The sequence below is a fragment of the Cyrtonyx montezumae genome, unplaced genomic scaffold, assembly GCF_038088225.1.
Source record: "Cyrtonyx montezumae isolate F1298 unplaced genomic scaffold, pur_monq_1.0 scaffold_16, whole genome shotgun sequence".
Lineage (NCBI taxonomy): Eukaryota > Metazoa > Chordata > Aves > Galliformes > Odontophoridae > Cyrtonyx > Cyrtonyx montezumae.
Window position 1 is genome coordinate 8,056,313 of NW_027071892.1, and position 21,079 is coordinate 8,077,391.

Here is a 21,079-nt window from a genome sequence, read left to right on the forward strand (position 1 = left end):
GTGCCTCAAAGCATCACAAGTTCTCTAAACAGTTATGCAATGTGGACATATGACTTAAGTATACTGTGAAGTCTCATTGTAAAGCATTACTATAAATGATAAATGAGTCCATTATTCATCAGTTTCTGGAGTTCCAGTTCTAGGAGTTATTTCAGTAGCTCCATGATTATAACTTAAATAAATGTAAGTATAAAAAAAAAAAAAAAAAAAAAACCCTCTTAGGTTATGGCTTGTAGAGTATGGGAAAGCCACCTTTCCCCATTGATTTAATGTGAATAATTTTTACCACATTCTCAGTAGTATTCTGTTTCTTAGGGATTCTTGGAAGACTTTTCCCACCATGTTGTCACTTACCTTTACACTAGCCTGGTGCTTGGTGAACTTGTGTTATTCTGCTTAGTTGATCACCCTCCCTTCTTCTCGAATGCTGCCAACAGCTCTGTAAGTATAATGTAGGTTTTCATAATGCTTTGCTTCACTGCTCAGACAAGTTTGAACTTCTGAGGATACACAGAAACATGAGATTCAAACAACATTCTGTATAAAGGCCAGTGGTTTCAAAAGGTAAACAGCAGAACTGGGGATAACAACTCCATCTCTCTATGTTTTTTTTGAGAAACTCATGACCTATCCACACTCCTGCTTGTTTTCATTGAAACCAGCATGTAGGGCTTACTTTGCTTCTGCCTGTCTTTGGTAAAACAGTACGTTCCTCTGTCTGAGGTACATGTATGGCAGGACTACATAGAATCATAGAATCATAGGGGTTGGAAGGGATCTCAAGAGATCACTGAGTCCAACCCCCCTGCCAAAGCAGGTGCCCTACACATGCTACAGAAAGTAAACATCTTCAGATATGAAGGAAGGTATTCTGAGACATTATTCAAAATCTAATCCTCTCAAGTCTTATTGATCCCTCACAATACACTTACACTGTCAGAGGTGAGGAGTGGGGGCTGGGCAGCCTTCTCATTGTTTTTCTTGGAAAAGTGCAGAAGGGATATCATATGATGTTCCCTTTCCTCCATATAAATATCATGTGTGTTTTTTTCCCATCAGAATGAGTGTCCAGAAGCCAGCAGCTCTTTTCTGTCCAAAATCACATACTGGTGGTTCTCTGGGTAAGGAAACACAGAAAAAGACAGAGTTTTGCTATAGTATCAGGAAAAAAAAAAAAACGACTGTAGAATAAGAGAGGGTATAGAAGAGAAGCAGTTGAGTGATCTCTGTCCCCAGGTTAACTTATGTAGTGAGGCTTTAAATTCCTCTCTGGGGACTTGAGGTATTCTCACAAGATCAAATTAGAAAATGTCACTTATTTTTCTCAAAAGAGTTTCAAACACAGATTTGTGATTCCAAATAATTCCTCACTCCCAGCTACCTGTCCAGTGCCTTTTCAACCTTTAAATAGACCTCAGCAACCTCAAAAGATTTTGGCCCAGCCTTCTGCTTAGCATTCAGAAGTAAAATGATTGCATACCTTGGGCCTTATGTCAGCTATGGTAATGCCTCCTCTGTTTCACTTAAGCCACAAATTAAGTTAAAATGAACTCTGTCCCCCCTCTGCCCGAGACCCAACTGTCAGTGTCATCTAAAATGAGAATTAGGGCTTACTTGCAAATAATAATTATGCCGACAGAAGATAGCATGGGGATTTGAAGCAAAACAGCCATTCCTAAATATTCATATGTATTCAGGGAAAGGATATTCCTAAGTAGTGTTTACAGAATTCACTGTGAAGCACTGAATTAAAGCCCATCTGTGTTGAAAATGTTTTATGTGCAATAAATACTTCTGTGCTTACTTAGTGGCTGACTGTTTCTCCAGGCTTGTCTGGAAAGGCTGTCGGCAGCCTTTGGGGGTGGGTGACCTGTGGTCAGTGAGGAAAGAGGACTCCTCTGAAGAAATTGTTGCCTGGGCTGAGAGGAAGTGGAAGAAGTATCACAGCAGAAGGAAGCAGTGAGTACTTAACCTGCAGGGTGTCATGGATTCAGCTGGGCAGTTTCTCTTTCCTTTAGGTGCTATAAACAAATATACCCGCAGGGGGTGGTGTGCCATCTCTGAACAGAGTTGAAGCTCCATTCCCCACAGATATGCACCATCAAATCGCAGAATCGTTTAAGTTGGAAGGGACCTTCAAAGGTCATTTAGACCAACTCTCCTGCAACAAAAAGGGACATCTCCAGCTAGATCAGGCTGCTCAGAGCCCAGTCCAGACTGAGCTTGAACATCCCCAGGAATGAGGCATCCACCACATCCGCCAGACAGCCTCAGTACATACTCAGGTTCTCAGTGTGAGCTTTGCTGGTGCTTCCAACAAAGTTGAAAGCATCCTGTCCATCTGGACAGAATGAATGTTTAAAGGTTCCATCCCACTGAATTATCTGTCCATTAACATGGGTGTCTTCTGTATTCAGTGGGTAAACACTAAGGGGTTTTTGTTCAAAACCAGTTTTTAAGAGTTGAAATATGCTGGACAACATCTTTTAATTCCTAGAAGCTTGGTTCTGTATTTTTTTTATGTCAGGGATCATTTGACCTGCATTTATACTGGACATGGCATGAAACCCAGTTTGAGATATTTAATGATTTTTTGAAAACAGAAGATGCAATTTTTTTTCAGTTACAGCTAGCTTTTCCATTGGTTCTTTTAGAAAAATGGAGTTTGCTACTTTTAAAAAGACTCAGAAGACTGAAACTGGTATCACAGAAGCTGAAGAGACAGAGGTTCTACTGCAGGCAGAGCACAGCCACAGCGGGACCTTGCTGCAAGCGTTTTGGAGCATATTTGGAACCTATTTCTTACTCAGCACCCTCTGCTTAGTTATCTGTGATGTCTTCTTGTTCTCCATACCCAAGATACTGAGGTATGTGCCTTCTCAGAATTTATTTCCCAAAAGAAACACCACATGTATATTGTTGTGTACAAGCTCACCCAGAGAAATATATGTCAGCACTCACAGAAGCAGATAAACACACTTAGCTTTTGCAGTCTCCTATTGCTGTTGAAAGGATCTGGATTACCATTCTAAGTCTATAGACAATTCAATGTTACTTTCTAAAGCTGTGTGTATTATCTTTACTGTGATGTGGAAAGAACCAGTTGCCCTAAGCTTTGTGAAAACTTTGCTAGAACAAAACTAAGCATTATTTGGTGGTTCTGTGTATTGCATACACTGCACAGGCTGTCAGCAATCTGCTGTAGATTTACAGTTCTATGTTCCTTGATAAAGCATGCAGCTGAGCATCCTACACATCTTAAGTAGCATCTTTAGTTAGTCAGTCATTATGCTTTGTGGATTATGTTGGTACAACACAAATCTGCAATCCAGTATATTTTCAAGGGCAAAAACACTTCTCAGTCTTTAGAAGAATCTGTGGAAATTTCAGTGAGTTCCTTAGATTCTCACTCCTTATTTGCATATTTCTGACAAATTCACAGAATTCAAGATCCATTTTTCACATTGGAAACGAAATCTTTTCTCAGAAGAATATGCTGAGATAGATCAGAGATTACTTCAAAACCAAGAGTGGCTAAATGGAAAAAAAAAAAAAAAAGATATTGCAGACTCAGGATACCTAGCAGTTTTCCCATGTCTTCTGCTATTTTACTGACAAAGGTCAGCTACAGAATATAGAAAAATCCGTGGTGTTACTTCATTTCTGACACTGCATCAGTTCTATAGAGATTAATCGATATTGTACTTCTGTCTTGCAGTCTTTTCCTTGAGTTCATTGAAGATCAAGAAGCCCCTAGCTGGCATGGTTATTTCTATGCCTTCATTCTGGTTCTTTTAGCTTGTCTCCAGACTCTGTTTGAACAACGATATATGTACATGTGTCTTGTTCTGGGACTGAGACTGAAAACTGCAGTAACAGGGCTTGTATACAGGAAGGTGAGACTGTAAGCTTCCTTTTCAACTTTGTTTTTTTTTTTCTAGCCCTACATTAGTAATTGTGATGCTGTTACATTGTTCTCAACAATATCAGGGAATATGTTATTAAGAGATGTACTTCTAGCACATAATTCTGTGCTACATTCATCTCTGAACAGTATGTGAGGCAGTTTACTGTTTGTTTTTCAGATCTTACCTCTGAAGGGAAAGACAAGAAAAGGAAAGATCATCTTTGTTATGCTGTAGATTATAGTTGGGAAAGGGAGTAAATTTTTCATGCTAAAGTGAAGTCTTACATTCCAGCACATTTTCAATACCTAGGATTTAACCTTCTCTTTTTTTTCTTTATAAGGAAAATGAAGTTTTTTTAATTTTCGGATCAAAGCTGTTGTCTGACTATGCTTATACTTTCTTCTCTACCCTGTTTAGATCCTAACCATGTCTAATGCATCAAGGAAGGAAGTAACAGTAGGTGAAATTGTTAATCTGGTATCTGTTGATGTCCAAAAGCTAATGGATCTCATTATCTATTTTAATGGAACCTGGCTTGCTCCTATTCGGATTATCATCTGCTTTGTCTTCTTGTGGCAGGTGAAGTATGATGATGGTATATATCAATCGACTTCTGTTCTAGGTATCAGAGGACAAAGGAGTTTTCAAAATTCTTCTTAAGAGTTTTGCTGGTCTGAACAACATGAAATTGTGATGTTTATCTTAGCTGTGAAGCATGGAAAATTCACTTCTATTGTCAGAAGTTATTTTTATTAGTGTAGAGGTTTTACCTGATCCTTCACTATCTTCTTACCTGTATATTTGGTATTCAGTCTCTTTTAGAGAAAAAAATCTGTGACTATAATTGCTCTGAGCTGACAGATAAACTTCCACCTGAGATTTTCCTTTGCCTGCTCTTGTTTCAGTCAAAATGTAGGGGCCCACTGCAGCCTCTAAGTCCAGTTGCAGCTCCTCTGCATAGTAACAGAACATAAAGAAAAATGGTCTGTAGTGACAACTCCATGTACTTCATCCTGAAGGTTTGTTACCATAAGATTACTGAAAGAAACTGAAGCAAAGTTATATGATATTCAAAAAGAGTACTGGATATGCTGAATTGCATAGATATCAAGGAGTTTTGCAAGGAGAGAGCAAAACCCAAATGAGAATAAACAATGGATTAAGATTCCTTTTTCCCCTGATTCAGTGTATGATATTTTCTCAGTAGGATAAGGTTGTACTTTGCCTGTTTTGGCAGCATGCAAAGTGGAAGTATTGGCACAATAGAGACAATTTCTAAGAGCTTTCCAAAGGCCTTTGAGACCTTATTCTGCTAAGTAGGATGGACTGGTGCCTCAGGGGGTACCATGACCCTGGAAAGTAAATTGCTAGCCATGGTATAAACTGTTGAAAGTTCATTATCCCTTTCTAGTGATGTTGCCAAGCTGAATGAGTTAGCATGTGGTTGGAGTTACATGAGAGTTTTCAGTGGCAACTTGGAGATTGCTTTCTCTGTTACTTAAAGTATTGAATGTTTTGTTTGCTAGTATTTATAGACCATTTGTGTAGGGAATACATTCGTCTGTATACCAGCACTCACATTTCTAGCTGTCTGCAGAGATATGACTGAACCACAAGAAACAAGCTCTGTTTGGATGTGCAAGCTATGAACCCAGGTACTCGAGAACTGTCCACGAGTATGTGGCACTGTACTCAGTGGCTGCCATTTCATCTCACTAGCTGATGTAAATTCAGGCTAATTTAGTTATTTATGTTGCAAGAATCGTTTCATTTTCTAAACAAAGCCTGTTTTTGTTTGGTGTCAATTCCATATGCCAGCCACAAGATGTCCTCCTTAATAAGTCCAAGAGCAGGTGTGAAGCAAATGACTTGAAGCACCAAGTGTGCCTTCTGGATCTCCCTTAGCACTAATCCAGTTCCTAAAAGGAAAGCAAATAAATTCAGCAGAGTATGATGACAGGAGTTACCCTGCTTGGAGTGTTAACACTCCACAGTGCTTATGCAGCTCAACTCCCAAGAAGGGCAAAGACTGGACTAGAGGAAAGCCTTAGGGATGTTAAGCACAGATTTCAAAGCAGAAGGAATGAGAGCAAAGTGGGAGTGGAAGACTGTCATTTCTAGTAAAATCAGAAGTTCCTCCATTTTCCTTTTCTCTCTTGGCAGCTCCTTGGGCCATCAGCCTTGACTTCAATTGCTGTATTCCTTTTTCTTTTGCCTCTGAATTTTTTGATCACCAAGAAGAGGAGTCATTTCCAGGTACATTTTGCTTCATAAAACTGAAGCTTTTTACTAACATGAATTCTGGTAGGATTCAACTTCAAAAGCTATGTTAAAGGCTGCCATGATCTCCTATGGAAGGATTACATGTAACCCAAGGCTACAGAAAAAATCAAAGGCTGATGATTACAACAGGCAAGTTGTTAAGCTTTGCACTGGTGTGTATCACTATCATTTGGCTTTAAGTGATGGGTTAATTATTATTATTCATGATGACTATGACTTTCTTAAGTAACCTAGGAGAATTCAAAGCCTACAAATTTACTTGAGGTTTGAAGTGAGCTCTTCTACCTTTTACTTCTGTTTTTTACTTTGTGTTTACTGACCTTTTCTGGTTTTGTATGTACTGCCAGTAAAAACGATAGTCTAAAGCAGAAAAGCAAAATGTCTCCCAGCCTCAAAGATTTACAAGCAAGAGAGTATACACAGTTCAACTGCAGGGAAATGTATTCAGAGCTCATATGCAGGATTAAGGTGTTTTTTTCAGAACAATTGTATAATTATATATTTAACCAATTAAATGACAAACATTTATTACAGGAGGCCCAGATGAAGCATAAAGATGAGCGGGCCAAGCTTACTCATGCCATTCTTAGTGACATTAAAGTAATCAAACTCTACGGTTGGGAAAAAACCTTCACGGAGAAAGTGCATGCTATCCGGAGGCAAGAACTTCAGGCTCTAAAAAGATCTCAGATTCTCTTTTCAGCATCTCTAGCTTCTTTCCATTCATCAACTTTCCTGGTGAGTGGTTCACCTTCCTACACAAAACGTGCACTGTTACTTCCACTTCTCTTCTTTGTGGTCCTGTCTGGACAGAATTTTCCTGTTGGACAGCTGAAGACAGTACCTGTGTGGAGCTCCTGTTGGTCTCAGAGGAGGAACTGAGCACCAGTGAAGCAACCACACAGATTTTTACTGCCCTAACAGTTCTGTGCACACGTCACCTTGTCTCATGATATGCTCTAAGCAGATTACATCTGATCTGTAGGAACCACCTGGAGACCTCCAGCTACACAGAGTTCATAACACAGTCAGTACCTGCACAAGCCACTTTTGCTTATACTGCTGCAGGTCAGCCATGTACGTCTTTAATGGAAGATGGCTGTGTTTTCATCTTACTGTGACTGCAGCACCTAAACTTCCTTAAAGCAGAACAAACATCAAATAATCACACTTGGTTTATCACCAACATGCAAGACCTTGCCTGCAATATCTGCAGGACAGCAGTACAACATATATGGATGATAGCCTAAGTTTAACTAAATGAATTCCAGAGCATTTAGAAAGGGATCTGCCACTTATGAATCATTCTCATTTCCTTGTCTGAAGCAAATGGTTTTGTCTTGCTCCCTTCCAGATTGCATTTGTCATGTTTGCTGTCTACACGCTGGTGGATAACACACACATCCTGGATGCTCAGAAGGCCTTTGTATCTTTAACACTGATCAACATTCTGAACACGGCACACTCGTTCCTGCCATTCTCCATAAATGCTGCTGTTCAGGTCAGCTGCAAGCTGTATTTCTCTTCATCTACAAGTATTTTCTTACATATCACCATTAAAAGGTAAAGGTAGGAATGTCTTATGGCTTTGAGAATCAGGCCAGGTATTTAATTGCTATTTTGAAATAGTGAAGTACAAGAACTGGCAGCTAAAAGCATTTTTTAAGTACTGTTTTTCAGAACGTCTCCATTTATTGACAAAACAGTCCCCAGGAGTAACTCTTAAATCTTTCAGGGACATATAAATATTGTGTTGTAGGAGGCAGGGTTCTAATGCCTTTTCTGTTGGGCAGTGTCTGTGCCTCACTTCTCCTGGAAGACCCATTAGTCTTAAATTACAAAACAGACCCCAGATGGGCTTATAGCTCCATTTTTAATCACAGAGATCAGAACAGAGGGGAAAATGTCTCCACGGCAGATCAGGGAAACTATGATGGCCAAGCCAGAGATAAAAGCAAGTCATTTTTCAGTGAGAAATTGGGAAATTGCTCTTCGTATACAGGAGCGATTGCTGAAAAAATACAAGATGAATTTGGGGAAAAAAGCACCAATATCAAACATGTGAACAGTAGAAAAAACACATGGAAGAACAACTTTTTTGGTGAGTTAAGTGAAACTAAGGCAATCAACTTAGGGAAGAGCTCCATTTGTTCATCTAAGCCTACTGCATCTGCAACACAGCAGCTAGTCAGCAGTCTTCAGTGGGTTTTCTGGTTGAGTCTTTTAGTTGTAGTTCCCTTTCTATTCTAAATCTTAGTGTTTGTGTGCTTCTTCATTTCAGGCCAAAGTTTCTTTAAAACGCTTAGCAGCTTTTCTGAATCTGGAAGAACTGAATCCTGAGAGGTCAGACAGAAACACTTCTGATTGTGGTGAGCTTTTGTGTTAGTATTGTTGTCTTACAAGAGGAATAGTTACTACTAGCACTGTTCAGCTTCCACTATGGTGCCTGCCATAGCCAAGAGTGAAAATTATTTGCCCCTTACCATCATTTTGTTTCTGAGGCCTAGTAATTTCTAACAGTGAAATCTAGTCTGGTAATCAACCTCTTCTTTTGATATTTAAGGTTAATTTTGTATAATGTAAGTACACACTGAAACATAAAAACACATGAAGAGGGATGTTTTCTGTACTTACCTTTGAATTTACAAATGTTCTGTTTCTCCTCATATTTTAGTACAGGCAAGTATCATTGTAAGAAATGGGACTTTCTGCTGGAGCAAAGACACTTCTCCTTGTCTTAGAAGGTACAGCCTTAAGCGTAGTCTACTCAGTTCTGCAGGTCAGGGTGGGAGCTGAATGAATTCTTTGGGGCCCAAAGTGAAACCAGTGTGGAATACAAAGATGTTTCTGAGTTTGCTTCATATTTCACATTGAATCCTGAGAATTATTAAGTCAGACAAAATGTACTCTTGTTTCTATTCCTGCCTTAATGAGAGCACAGAAATGGGAAGGTCACCATATCTAGATTTTGCCTTAACACAAAGAGACTGTGCTTACATCATTATTTGTTGAAATGTGGAATTAGATGAATTTAAGTAAAAGAAATGGAATTGGTGGGGTATAATCACTACGTGCTTATTCCAGAAGGCGATGCAGTTTTAGAGAAGAAACTGTTGAAAAGTACTACCCAATGCTTTGGGTTAGTCTGTATTCAGAGTGGAGGTCTGTGTCTTCGATCTTGGTTTGAAATCCAAATGCAGATATTGATGAAGACTTTCTGGCTGAACACGTCTCTTACGAGATGAATCCCATGCTGATGAAAAATGTTAGCGTAACAAAAAGAGTAAGCCTGTGAAACTAGATGAAATTAGAAGTATGTATTTTTTACTGCTGCATCACAACAGCAATTATTTTGCTTGTTTTCTTTTAGGAAGTGTTTTTAAGAGGTGGTCAGAGTGATCAGGGAGATGTGTGGGGGGGTGTCTCCTCTCTCTATAGGATAGATCTTACCGTGCCACAAGGCTCCTTGCTTGCTGTAGTTGGCCAAGTGGGTGCTGGAAAGTCCTCCCTGCTGTCAGCTTTACTCGGTGACCTGGAAAAGATGGATGGCTGCATGACTATGAAGGTAGATTTTTCCTTGAGCATTTGCTTTTAATTTTATTCAAGAACAGTGAGGCATAAACTGAGGCATCAAGTACTTGATGAAAACTCACTGAATGTTAATGAAGGCTATAGCATAGCAGCCTACATTTAATCACTGAGAGGTGCTTAAGACTTCTTTAATGAGCCTGGTTCTTAGGAGTGGGAACTAGAACAGGACTTTGGAGATCCAGTTCCATTTCATACATTGACAATAAGCTGTAGTGGCATCGTAGTTAAGTCCTGTTTCTTCCCTTGTAAAAGAGCAGGGTGAGGACCCTTTTATTTTGCAAAGCATTCTTAGTCATTGCATGTTTCTAACTGGGAGGCTGTTTCTTCAAAGACAGGTTCACAAAGTACCAGACTGTGCTTATGAGAAAGAGATTGGTAACTTTCTTCTGTTTCTGCTTTTATAGGGCACAGTAGCTTATGTCCCCCAGCAAGCATGGATACAGAATGCTTCAGTGGAAGATAATATTCTCTTTGGCAAGGAGATGGATGACACATGGTTTAGTAGTGTGGTTGACGCTTGTGCATTACAACCTGATTTGGAGAGCTTCCCTGCAGGACAGAAGAGTGAAATAGGCGAGAAGGTACTGGGCCAATTCTATGGAAAAGTTACTAAAACATGAGTAACTACAACTTTGCATATCCTGCTTAAAACACCAAGAAGGGGATTCAACTTGCAAAGGCAGGTACTCAGGAATTTCTGAAAAGCTGGGCTATAATTTAAAGGGGTCTCAAGCCCACCTCTTAACAGTTAAGCTAATCAGAGATATGAGCAATGCTTCAGCCACAGTAAGCAAATCCAGGTCATTCATCATCCCCCCTGCATCTGCATCTCAAGAGCCCAATTTGGTGGGAGGGAGAGAGAGGAGAGAGACAGTCATTTGATAATAAGCAACTCATAAAATCTCAGTGTAAAAGGAGTCATGATATGCTATAGCATAATAAACAGCATCAGTGCATTTTTACAGGGAATAAATATTTCTGGAGGACAGAAACAAAGAGTAAGCCTCGCTCGCGCTGTGTACCAGAGGTCCTCAGTTTACCTCCTAGATGACCCCCTCTCTGCTGTTGATGCCCACGTTGGACAGCACATTTTTGAACATGTTCTTGGACCCAATGGTTTACTGAAGGACAAGGTTTGTCACAAATTCTGTAAAGCTGTAAAAGACATCAAAATGTATTCAGCCTTAAAGATCTCACAAGTGTTTCCCATCATATGGGTTACTTTATCAAAGGCTCACAGATTTTTTTGTTTATGCTAGTGGCAAAACTAGCCACTATACTTATAGTATAGTTTCACTTTATCACTTTATGTATATTATTTCATAATATCTCATCCCATCATTTTTGATGGCAGCACCTTTATAGTTCTCATCACCCAACTGTTCATCACTTAAAACATCACTCTTAACATCCGTCTCAATCTTCCTTTCTTCTTTGCATTTGGTTGCATTTTGTTATACCTTAGTATTTCTCTGCTGTCAGGCAATACAGATGATAAATGTGGATGCAAAGAAGGGATGATGGGGCACCTCTATTTTATTTAATGTTATAAATTGACACTAATTTTATTCAGGCTGAAAAGGGTTTTAGGCACAAATTTCTTTCTGAAATACGGATATCAGTGACTGAACATGATGGACTTTTGTTACCATCATTCTCCTTAGAAGCTTCAGCCTGAGTAGAATCAACATGGGACAGGTCAATGAACCCTGCCTAACCCTTGTATGTGATGTTGTCCTGAAAGATCAGGGATCAGTTCCCATCTTTGCTTTTTCAATCCCACGCATGACACAGACAAAGTTGGTTCACACCTCTCTGCCCATGATTTTTCACACTCCTTAGTTTTCTACTTACAAAGCCACGTTACAAAGATAAACTTTGACAGAGACACGCAGAAGTGACAAGAGTAAATAAAGACATTCTCACATTACTAAAAGTTACAGCTCTGAGGATGTCTTCTTAGAAGACAGTTAATTGCAGCAACCGACGTATACAGGGGAACACCAGAACAATTCAACTGTTCCATCTTTATTCAGACTCGTGTTCTTGTGACTCACACGATCAGCATTTTGCAGCAAGTGGACAACATTGTTGTGCTGGTGGATGGAACGATTGCAGAAATCGGTTCCTACCAAGAACTTTCACAGAGAGATGGGGCTTTTGCAGAGTTTCTTCAGTCACACAGTGCTGCAGAAGAGAAAGCACACTCTGGTTTTCCAGGTAATGCAAATTAATAGGAATTGTTTTTCCTAGACATACCATTCTTGTTTCCATAATGTTATACTTAATGAACTGGGGGTCTGCTGCTATTAACAGCTAGGGGAAGAGGGAAAAGAGAACAAAACTGGAAAAGCCAATCTGAAGTTTTGTTCTGTGAAGGACATTCTTAGCAGGGATACCATCACAGCAAGTTGTCACTTTTAGTGGGAAAAACGCTAGTCAAATTATCTGAGTCATCACCTTGGAACTGGTTGTTGAATTTTCTTATCAGAGAACAATCATGCACTTAACATAATTACCAACTGTATGTGCAACTTTTCAAGCCTCACTTTGATTTCATCCTTATGAACAATTAATTACAATCTTTTTTCTCTTCTACCAGTTTCTCAAAGGCTGTAACAGGATAAAATAGTATTAAAAAGCACTTAGAGGAAAATAGTGCATTTATTTTTACAGCTACAGGGGACATCAGAGGCACCATCACCACTACAAACAATCCATCAGAAGACAAGCTCTCTAGGTAAGTTTAAAGCTGTTTCAGATACCAAAGAATTTGCTCTTAAAGTCCATACATACCTACAAGAGTTTCTTAAAGAGTATGAAAAAGGTTTGGGATTGGTCTTCAGTAATAACAGCAAACAAGCAAAACCGAAGAACAAGTAAGGAACAGCTTTCTAATGTGGATGTTTACATTTTTTCCTTATTTCACTTGGAGCCAGAATTTGTCCTAGAGCTCAGTAGTAGGCATGGTGATACATCTGCCTGCTGCTCACTTCCTGGTAGAGTTGTAAGGCCTGACTTGTTTCACACCAGCTACAGCTCGCGAACACTCAAAGCTTCTGCTTGTTATTAGCTACACTTGACAGAGCTCAGTGCTTGTGACACGTGAACAATTCCTTGGGTCACTCTGGAGGACTCCCAAAACAACACCCTTTAAAATAAATAAGCGTCACTATAGGGGAGAAGAACAAGGGTAAGTTTCTCTAATTTTCACATCCCATTTGTCACTGGGAAAAGTGCACAAACACTGCAGGAAATATTAAAAATGTGCTCTAGGGAAGAAGGAAGAGCAGTTCTGCTTTACTCTCTGCAAATAAACATACGTGACGGTAGGATTTTCTGGATATAAATACCTTCTAAAAGGCTCACTGCCTTAGCTAAAAATTGAAAGGATTTTTGTTTTCTTTATGAAGTGACAATGCAGTCAAATCTTCTGCTACGGGAAGGAAGACCATTCCTGTAAGTCAAAACTGTACTACTGCTGAAGTCACTGAAGGAAGATCAACCAGGGGAGAGAAAACTCAGCAGGGCAGGGTAAGCACAGCACTTTTCCTCTATGGATGAAGACAGGTATTACGGGTTTATTACTGACCTGCTCGCAGTAGGTGGGTCAGCTCTCTGCCGAAGTTAAACAAGTGCAGCTCCACAGAACTCATCTAAGCTGTACAGATCTGCCATATAATTAAGACAAAGTCATTTCAGCACTATTTTATATAGCACCTTCTGTGCAAACTGTATCTCATACATAACCCAATTTAAGCACTTGTTCGAAAATTACATATATGTTGCAGAAAACACACTATGGGAACAAGAGAGAAAAAAGTAATTTATGATTACTTACAATATGAGATCCTGATTATGATTCTCATTCAAGAGTTGACCTGAAGGGAGAAGATAACTGAGGCAGTCAGAGTGAATGGGTGTAGAGGATAGAAGAGTACAGATTACAAGTGACTTGTAGCCTTATATCTGCCTGCAGACTCTTGAGGCTGGTGAGAAAGGGTATTCTCATCTTGCCCAAGAGGACATTTAAAAAGGCCAAGGCAAGAAGGGTACTAAATAAGCAAAGAAGCAGATGTGGGATTCCAGTTAAGAGGAGTCAGTCACGGATAGGATGTGTACTCAGGACATACTGTAGTTGTAAAATGTGGAGAGAAAAGAATAACTGAAACTACACACTGCTACTATTAGAGTTGAGGAAGATGTCAGACACACGAAAAGGGAACTACACTGAGCTTGAAGAAGCAGAGTATTAGGCTGATTGAGATCTCCTCAACTCTGCCACTCAGCAGTTAGTCCTGTGAGCAGTGAGTAGGAGACATGCCAGCCCTCATTCACACCTACAACAAACATAAATCATTGCCCAGCATAGTGAAAGCCTCATCTGCATTCCAGCAGTAACACCAGCTTAACGCAACAATATTCATCAGTTGCCTATAATTACTGGTTAACACCATAGTATGACTCCATTATTCATCCACCTGGAAAACAAAATAGTTTTTACTATGGTTCAAAACATATAACTAAGTAGATACGCCCTAATAAATCATTCCTTGCCTCAGAGCTTTTTTCCTTGCTAACAAGCTTGATCCCTCTATTTCTTTTTCCTCCCAATTGTTTTTCTCTAGGTTAATGCTTCCATTTATGCAGCCTACCTGAGGGTGACAGGCTTACCACTGTGTGCCTACATCATTTTGTTGTTCACATGTCAGCAAGGTGTATCATTTTTTCGTGGTTATTGGCTCAGCATGTGGACAGAAGACCCTGTACACAATGGTACACAACAACACACGGAGTTAAGAGTTGGAGTCTTTGGTGCACTAGGAGTCATTCAAGGTTTGTTTAACTTCTCACCCAATTAAGTGTTTCCATCTCACTTTCCCATATTCAGGATGCTTTTCCTCACAACACAGACAAGTGCAATACCCATGGACTTTTAACCTCCTGAGTTCTTGGCATCAGCCCTAAAAGTTTGGTATGGGACCTAACACTAGAAGCTCTGACACACAAAGAATTTTTAAGGGATCTAAACAATATTTCCAGTGTTACTGCAGGAAATTCCACCTCGTAGTATGCTGGAAGTGTTCTGTGTCTTTTAGCAGACCATGACAGTATCTTCACTTCCTGCTGGAAATGTATGACCTGGACCTCTGAGCAAAAAAAAAAAAAAAAAAAAAAAAAAAAAGAAATGAACTTCATTTTTCTATCCCATGCCCTTGTATCCAACACCAGATCCTGAGGCATAGATTGACCAAAGAGAGAGCCAGTTCCTTTCGCTAATATAACATTCACACTAAATGGAAAGTCATGATCTCACAGATGGGACCTCTAAGGCAACTTTTCTCAGACCCAGTAATAATAATTATTTTTTAAATTACAGCTCTTGTCAGATTTGCATCCACAGCAGCAGTCTTTCTGGGCGGCGTGTTAGCTTCACACAAGCTGTTTCTGCAGTTGCTGAGGAATGTTGCTAGATCCCCAACAGTATTCTTTGAGGAGACACCCATTGGAAACTTGCTGAACCGCTTCTCCAGAGAGATGGACGCCATTGATTCTATCATCCCTGACAAGCTCAAGTCCTTACTGGGATTCTTGTTCAATCTGCTTGAGATCTACCTTGTGATTATAGTGGCTACACCAAAGGCAGCAATGGCCATAGTGCCCCTGACTGCTTTTTATGCTGTATTCCAGGTAGGAACTCGTGTGCAGGAGAACAGCATGGCCATATTTCTGCTTCCACTTCTTAGGGGCTGAGACATGCAGAAACTAGCTTCATAATCTCCAATTGCATCTGAACAAGAATAGCATCAACTCTTCCCACATAACCTCAAGCTTCTCAACCTTCCAAAGTGCAGTCTCTGGAATGAAGAGAATTTTAAGTTTATATTGTCCAAATCAAATCTGCTCTAGGACTACACATTCCTCGTCTCCGTTAGTGTAAATGAAATCATATTAAGACCAAAGGCATTTTTCCTTTCCTCCAGAATTCCTATACTGCTTTTTTTAATACAGCCATGTATGCCAAGCAGCTCTCTCCCATTTAGCTGAAATGCTCTGCCAGGTAAGGCTGAATAGAAGGAAGAAAATGTAAAAGTGCAAGCATACCTCCATTCTCTGTCAGGCAAAGGGCTGATCTACAGTAGAAATCAAGAATGAGTTTAGAGGCTTCATGAGTTAAAGTGCCTTGGCCTTCTTTCGTTACCCAACCGTGGGGTTATTCTTAATGATGACAGGACATAACACAGGCAGAAACACTGCCTCACCTTTTAAGGGCATCTTCTGCCTGCCCATTAGGTTTTATGACAGTAGGACAGTACATACTGTTGCACTTGTTGAGCCCTTTCCAAATGTTCTATGGAGCATCTCAAAAGAGATGTTAACTGCCTACTCACTCCTCTTCCCATTTCCTTTTGTGCCAGCATTTCTACGTCGTCACCTCCTGCCAGCTGAGACGAATGGAGGCTGCCAGCAGATCACCGATCTACTCCCACATTTCAGAAACCTTCCAGGGGAGTAGTGTGATCCGTGCTTACAAGGACCAGGAGAGGTTTATTTTGAAAAGCAACTTCCTGGTGGATGAGAATCTGAGAATATGCTTCCCTGGAGCAGTTGCTGACAGGTACAGATCTGCGGGGTAGAGGAAATTAAAGTTTACTGACATGGCCCTTGTGAGTTGAAAGAGCTGCTCAAGGGGTAGGGATGGAGGTACTCAGAATATGAGACACTGAGGCAGCATCCTGATGGTAGGATAAGCTCTTACATTTATCACTCATAACACACTCCTCTCTGGCAATGTGCTCCTCACACAACCAGTATGCTCCCTCCCTGCTGTGTGACTGAGAGGATGTGCTCCCATGTGGCTAGAGGTATCATCCCATGTTCTAAATGCAAGAGGCTACAGTACATATGTTATTACATGACAGTGCTATACGCAGAATCCATCAACCTCCTGTCATGAGCAGCTGAGGAGTAGCAGAGAAAAGTTAGACCAGTTAATTGAAGAAATCGTGCTAGCTGCTAATCCAACCACCCTTGGATAAAATCCTAACAGAGGCCATAGTTTGGACAGACTGGAGTCACTCACAAGCTACGAGGCAGATGATATGAGCAGTAAGGTCATGGCATTATCTTTGTTGTACACTCCATACCCTAGCAGCTCCACAATTGTTTTGAAAACAAGATGCTGTGGGGGAAAATGTAGCAGGGCATCCGGGAACAGCTCAGCAATCTTCTCTTGCAGGTGGCTTGCAACAAACCTGGAGTTTCTAGGCAATGGCATTGTATTATTTGCAGCACTATTTGCAGCAATTGGCAGAACACATCTTAGTCCAGGAACTGCAGGCTTCTCCATTTCATATGCTCTTCAGGTAACAGTAGTAATACCACACTGACACTGCACCAAAATTATATTTCTGCTACCATTTCTAAGAAATCATTAATTCTTTCTGTATCCCTTCTCCTCCCAAACTCTGCTTTTATTGCAGGCCCTTTAGACACAAGGGACCACATAACATACGCAGCAGCCATTTTTTTCCTCCTGCATCTGACCTCACATTTAAGTCACAGTGTGCTCCAAACACCTGAAGTACATTCTTCATTGTGTCTTATTTGCTTGTAGACTAGCTACAGAACGGCCTAAGGAAGAGTTCACACTACTTTTTAGCACCCGAACAGTAGCATTTCAGAGGGAGCTCTTTAACAAAGCCTTATAAACACAAAGCCTTGTCAAAGTTTATTTTTTAGCCTTTGAAGGGATAATTTCTCAAGTAATTAGTTGACGAGGATGTCGTTATAAATACACACTAAAACATGACAGGTACCTTGTGTGCACACATCAGAGTTCTTTTATCTGCCTTAATGTTTCTGCTACTTTCTGCTAGATAACTGGTGTTCTGAACTGGATGGTGCGCTCTTGGACAGAAATTGAAAACAACATTGTTTCTGTGGAGAGAGTGAGTGAATACTCCAGGACTCCTAAAGAGGTAGCCAGACACTTGTTGACCTGACTGGCATGAGATAACATCACTGCCAATCAAATTAGAATTTTACTGTTCCCTGTTTTTGCCTTTCTAAAAGGCGTTATGTTTCCTTTAAAACACTGTAGCATTTAGTTTTGATCCAACTTACTAGGCTTGTTTTATAACGTCTAATGTCGTAAGGAAATATAGTGATCAGATCTGTCATTAAAATAGCTTCACTTGTTAACAGTCATGGAACGAATGAGCCATGTTTTCTGCCCATATTTGGACTTTGTATTTGCTGTGCAAGTTCAGATGCATTTTTGATAACTGATGACTACTAGATAGCCTTTTAGCCACTAAGAATCTCCAGTGAAATCATTTTTGCTCTGTAATCATTAGTTATTCCTTCCATATGCTGACCTGATATTGTACAAAATAAGACTCCTTTCACAGTCATGTATAGAGACAATTTTTTTCATTGAAAAAAAATATCACAACTCTGATATACAAATAAATGCTTATTTGTTTTCAGTTAAGATCTGGGATCTGTATACAAAGTAAAAAGCCACATTTGCAGTGAAAGTTAGAGGCTTTTTTCTCTTTTGGAAATAATAAACTGATTAGGAGGTATATGGCATATATGTCTTCATAGGATTCCTGTTTCAATAAGGCTAATCACTTGGTTATTTGATCAGCTTTATACACTGATGATCGTTCTCATCCGTCTAGGCACCCTGGACTCTAAGTAACAAACTTCATGGTCAAGTTTGGCTTACTGAAGGAAGAATTGAATTTAGAAACTACAGTTTACGATACAGGCCAAATTTGGAGTTAGCTCTGAAGCACATCAATCTAACCATCAATGGAAAAGAGAAGGTGAGAGCTTTCAGAAGAGCCAAAGTGTGAACAGTGCTTTGCAGTGATGAGATGTGGGCAGATACAGTCCCTGTTTTACATCAATAACCTGTAAGCATGAAAACTGTGGCAAGGTATGAGCCCTTCTCTGTCAATCACACTGTACAAACCTTCCAGTAAAAAGCAGTGTTTCCAGGATTGCTCCATGCACTGTACATTTTTCTGAGTGAAATTTTATTTCACAAAGGATTAGCAGAGTTACAGCAAAGAAATTTCACTTTCAAAGAATCATAAATTTCTACATCAAGGCCCCGTTCCAGATGGTGAGTCTTGCAGTTGATAATTTCCCTTAGAGGCTTTCAATACAAAACAATCACTAATTTGAAATGATTTAAGAATGCCTTGAACAGCCCTACAAAACGGATCTGTGCAAGACCATCCATTTCAAAGGCCGTACACCAGCCAAGAACAACTACCTACAGACAGGTCTTCCCAACTGTGAAAAACAATAAACATTAAAGATTTACACTGCACTTCACAGATTGGCATAACTGGAAGAACAGGAGCTGGAAAGTCTACTCTTGCTGTAGGACTGCTGCGATTAGTGGAAGCTGCAGAAGGAGCGATCCTAATTGATGGACAAGACATTGCTCAACTAGGTCTCCACGACCTTAGAATGAAGATAACTGTCATCCCCCAGGTATGAAAATCAATTTCCAGATTTTTCTGCAGAACTATAAAACTTAGAAGGGGTTTAGAAAGAGTCTGTGAGAAGGGGAAACATTCAGAAGTTTCCATTGGGAATAACCTCTAGACCATTCTAGTCTCTGACTCCTTATAAAATTATTCACAGATTCATACTTGGCAGAGAACCAGAAAGCCCCTTAATATAATTTATTTCAGGAGTTGTTTGTGTCTCTGTGTTCAGGATCCAGTTTTGTTTTCTGGCACTCTAAGAATGAATCTTGACCCATTAAACCAATATACTGATGCAGACATCTGGACAGCTTTGGAACTGACTCAGCTCAAGAACTTTGTTGCAGATTTGCCAGATAAGCTGGAATATAAGTGCACTGACCAAGGGGAAAACCTAAGGTACCTTATCTTCAGAAAGACAGTGGCAGGGCAGTACCAGCATGGGCCAGGAGGATGTACAGCCAGCAGGACAAGGAGTCTAATCTATAATAAGTAAATAAATAGGGGTTGGGGGTGGGAGGGTGGAGACAGGACCCACACTGCAAATTACTGCATGATTGGCATATTCGATAGCATTAAGTAATTAAGAGTGGAGAACCTCTGAGACTGAATCACTGTAACTTGTATTTGTGTAGTGCTCTACATGCTGAAATGCTTCAAATGCAGTTCTCCTGAGTGCTACAGAAATACACACCTTCTGCTTTCTTAGCTTCTTGTTTCACACTGTTATCTGCAGTGCCACAGCCTAAATCACCCTTTCATTATTGAGTTCAAACTAATCATGTCCTCTGTCCACAGGTAAAAATGACTGCTGCTTTTTATTCACCATTCCTCTTCTTACTTGCAGCACTGGTCAGAAGCAGCTGGTTTGTCTGGCTAGAGCACTTCTTCAGAAAGCCAAAGTCCTTATTCTAGATGAGGCCACAGCAGCAATAGATATAGAAACTGACCTTCAGATTCAGTCTGCCCTGAGAACTCAATTCAAAGACAGCACAGTGTTAACAATAGCTCACCGGATAAATACCATCGTGGACTGTGACAGGTAATATTTTCAGGCACTTTCCTAAGGGAGAAGGAAAACTCAGGCAGCCTGTATGAACCAGACAAAACCCCAGCAAACAACAATTCTGTCCTTTCCTTGGTGACCCTCACTAGCCACCAGTAGCATAACTGAAGATTATTTATGCCTATACAGTGCATTTCAAGCTGTATCACACCCTTTTTCGTGTAGTACTACAATTTTTTCAAAAATGGGTACCAATAGCTAAAGCCTATTGCAATTGCAAGTGTCCTCCTGAACTTATGCTTCTGTTTCAATGTTCACAGGATTTTAGTCTTGGAAAATGGTCGGATAGCTGAATTTGATACTCCGAAACAATTAATAGCTCAGAAAGGACTATTCTACAAGCTAATGGAAGAATCAGGTCTTGCTTGATCATAATACCACCACTATCATGAGTGATTGATCTGCTAATTGAGTTATCATCTCGGTTTTATTCTAAAGTGCCTGACATTCAACTACATCTTGTTCAAGCTCTAACTGCAGTGAGCAGATGAAGAGGGAACACCTGAGATACATTAGTTCCTTAGGAAACTGAGCCATTCTGTTTTCATTATGATCCCCAATACCAAACCTCACTTGTCTTGAAAATGAGAGTCAGAATCTTCAACTTAAGCACCTTACTGCTTTTATAGTATAAAAACAAACCAAAAGACCAGAACATTTCGCATTTATTCTATAAATCCAGTCTAAATATACTGCCATACTTAAAGATTACACAGGTT

At 40.0% G+C, this 21,079-nt stretch overlaps 2 protein-coding genes across 4 annotated transcripts in view; one reads left to right on the plus strand and one right to left on the minus strand.

The window, feature by feature from the left end:
• Positions 1–20,729, plus strand: part of ABCC6 (ATP binding cassette subfamily C member 6) — a 21,506-nt gene extending 777 nt beyond the window's left edge. The window contains exons 2-28 of one of the 2 annotated variants that reach the window (XM_065732633.1): positions 316–441; positions 1,060–1,121; positions 1,828–1,959; positions 2,655–2,867; positions 3,719–3,896; positions 4,326–4,487; positions 6,072–6,164; positions 6,726–6,929; positions 7,546–7,692; positions 8,473–8,560; positions 8,866–8,935; positions 9,630–9,756; positions 10,187–10,363; positions 10,748–10,915; positions 11,819–12,002; positions 12,459–12,522; positions 13,196–13,316; positions 14,411–14,618; positions 15,163–15,473; positions 16,202–16,401; positions 17,023–17,149; positions 17,663–17,764; positions 18,473–18,619; positions 19,140–19,298; positions 19,527–19,693; positions 20,142–20,336; positions 20,621–20,729. In XM_065732633.1, the coding sequence (XP_065588705.1) occupies positions 316–441; positions 1,060–1,121; positions 1,828–1,959; positions 2,655–2,867; positions 3,719–3,896; positions 4,326–4,487; positions 6,072–6,164; positions 6,726–6,929; positions 7,546–7,692; positions 8,473–8,560; positions 8,866–8,935; positions 9,630–9,756; positions 10,187–10,363; positions 10,748–10,915; positions 11,819–12,002; positions 12,459–12,522; positions 13,196–13,316; positions 14,411–14,618; positions 15,163–15,473; positions 16,202–16,401; positions 17,023–17,149; positions 17,663–17,764; positions 18,473–18,619; positions 19,140–19,298; positions 19,527–19,693; positions 20,142–20,336; positions 20,621–20,729 (4,041 nt within the window). Of the gene's footprint in view, positions 1–315; positions 442–1,059; positions 1,122–1,827; positions 1,960–2,654; positions 2,868–3,718; positions 3,897–4,325; positions 4,488–6,071; positions 6,165–6,725; positions 6,930–7,545; positions 7,693–8,472; positions 8,561–8,865; positions 8,936–9,629; positions 9,757–10,186; positions 10,364–10,747; positions 10,916–11,818; positions 12,003–12,458; positions 12,523–13,195; positions 13,317–14,410; positions 14,619–15,162; positions 15,474–16,201; positions 16,402–17,022; positions 17,150–17,662; positions 17,765–18,472; positions 18,620–19,139; positions 19,299–19,526; positions 19,694–20,141; positions 20,337–20,620 lie in introns of those variants that run through there. The other variant, XM_065732634.1, reaches the window with a different exon arrangement.
• LOC136046199 (multidrug resistance-associated protein 1) overlaps positions 11,882–21,079 on the minus strand; it is a 59,226-nt gene continuing 50,028 nt past the window's right edge. For both annotated transcript variants that reach the window (XM_065732631.1, XM_065732629.1), the window contains exon 34: positions 11,882–11,969. The gene's annotated coding sequence lies outside the window, so the exon portion shown is untranslated. The remainder of the gene's footprint in view (positions 11,970–21,079) is intronic.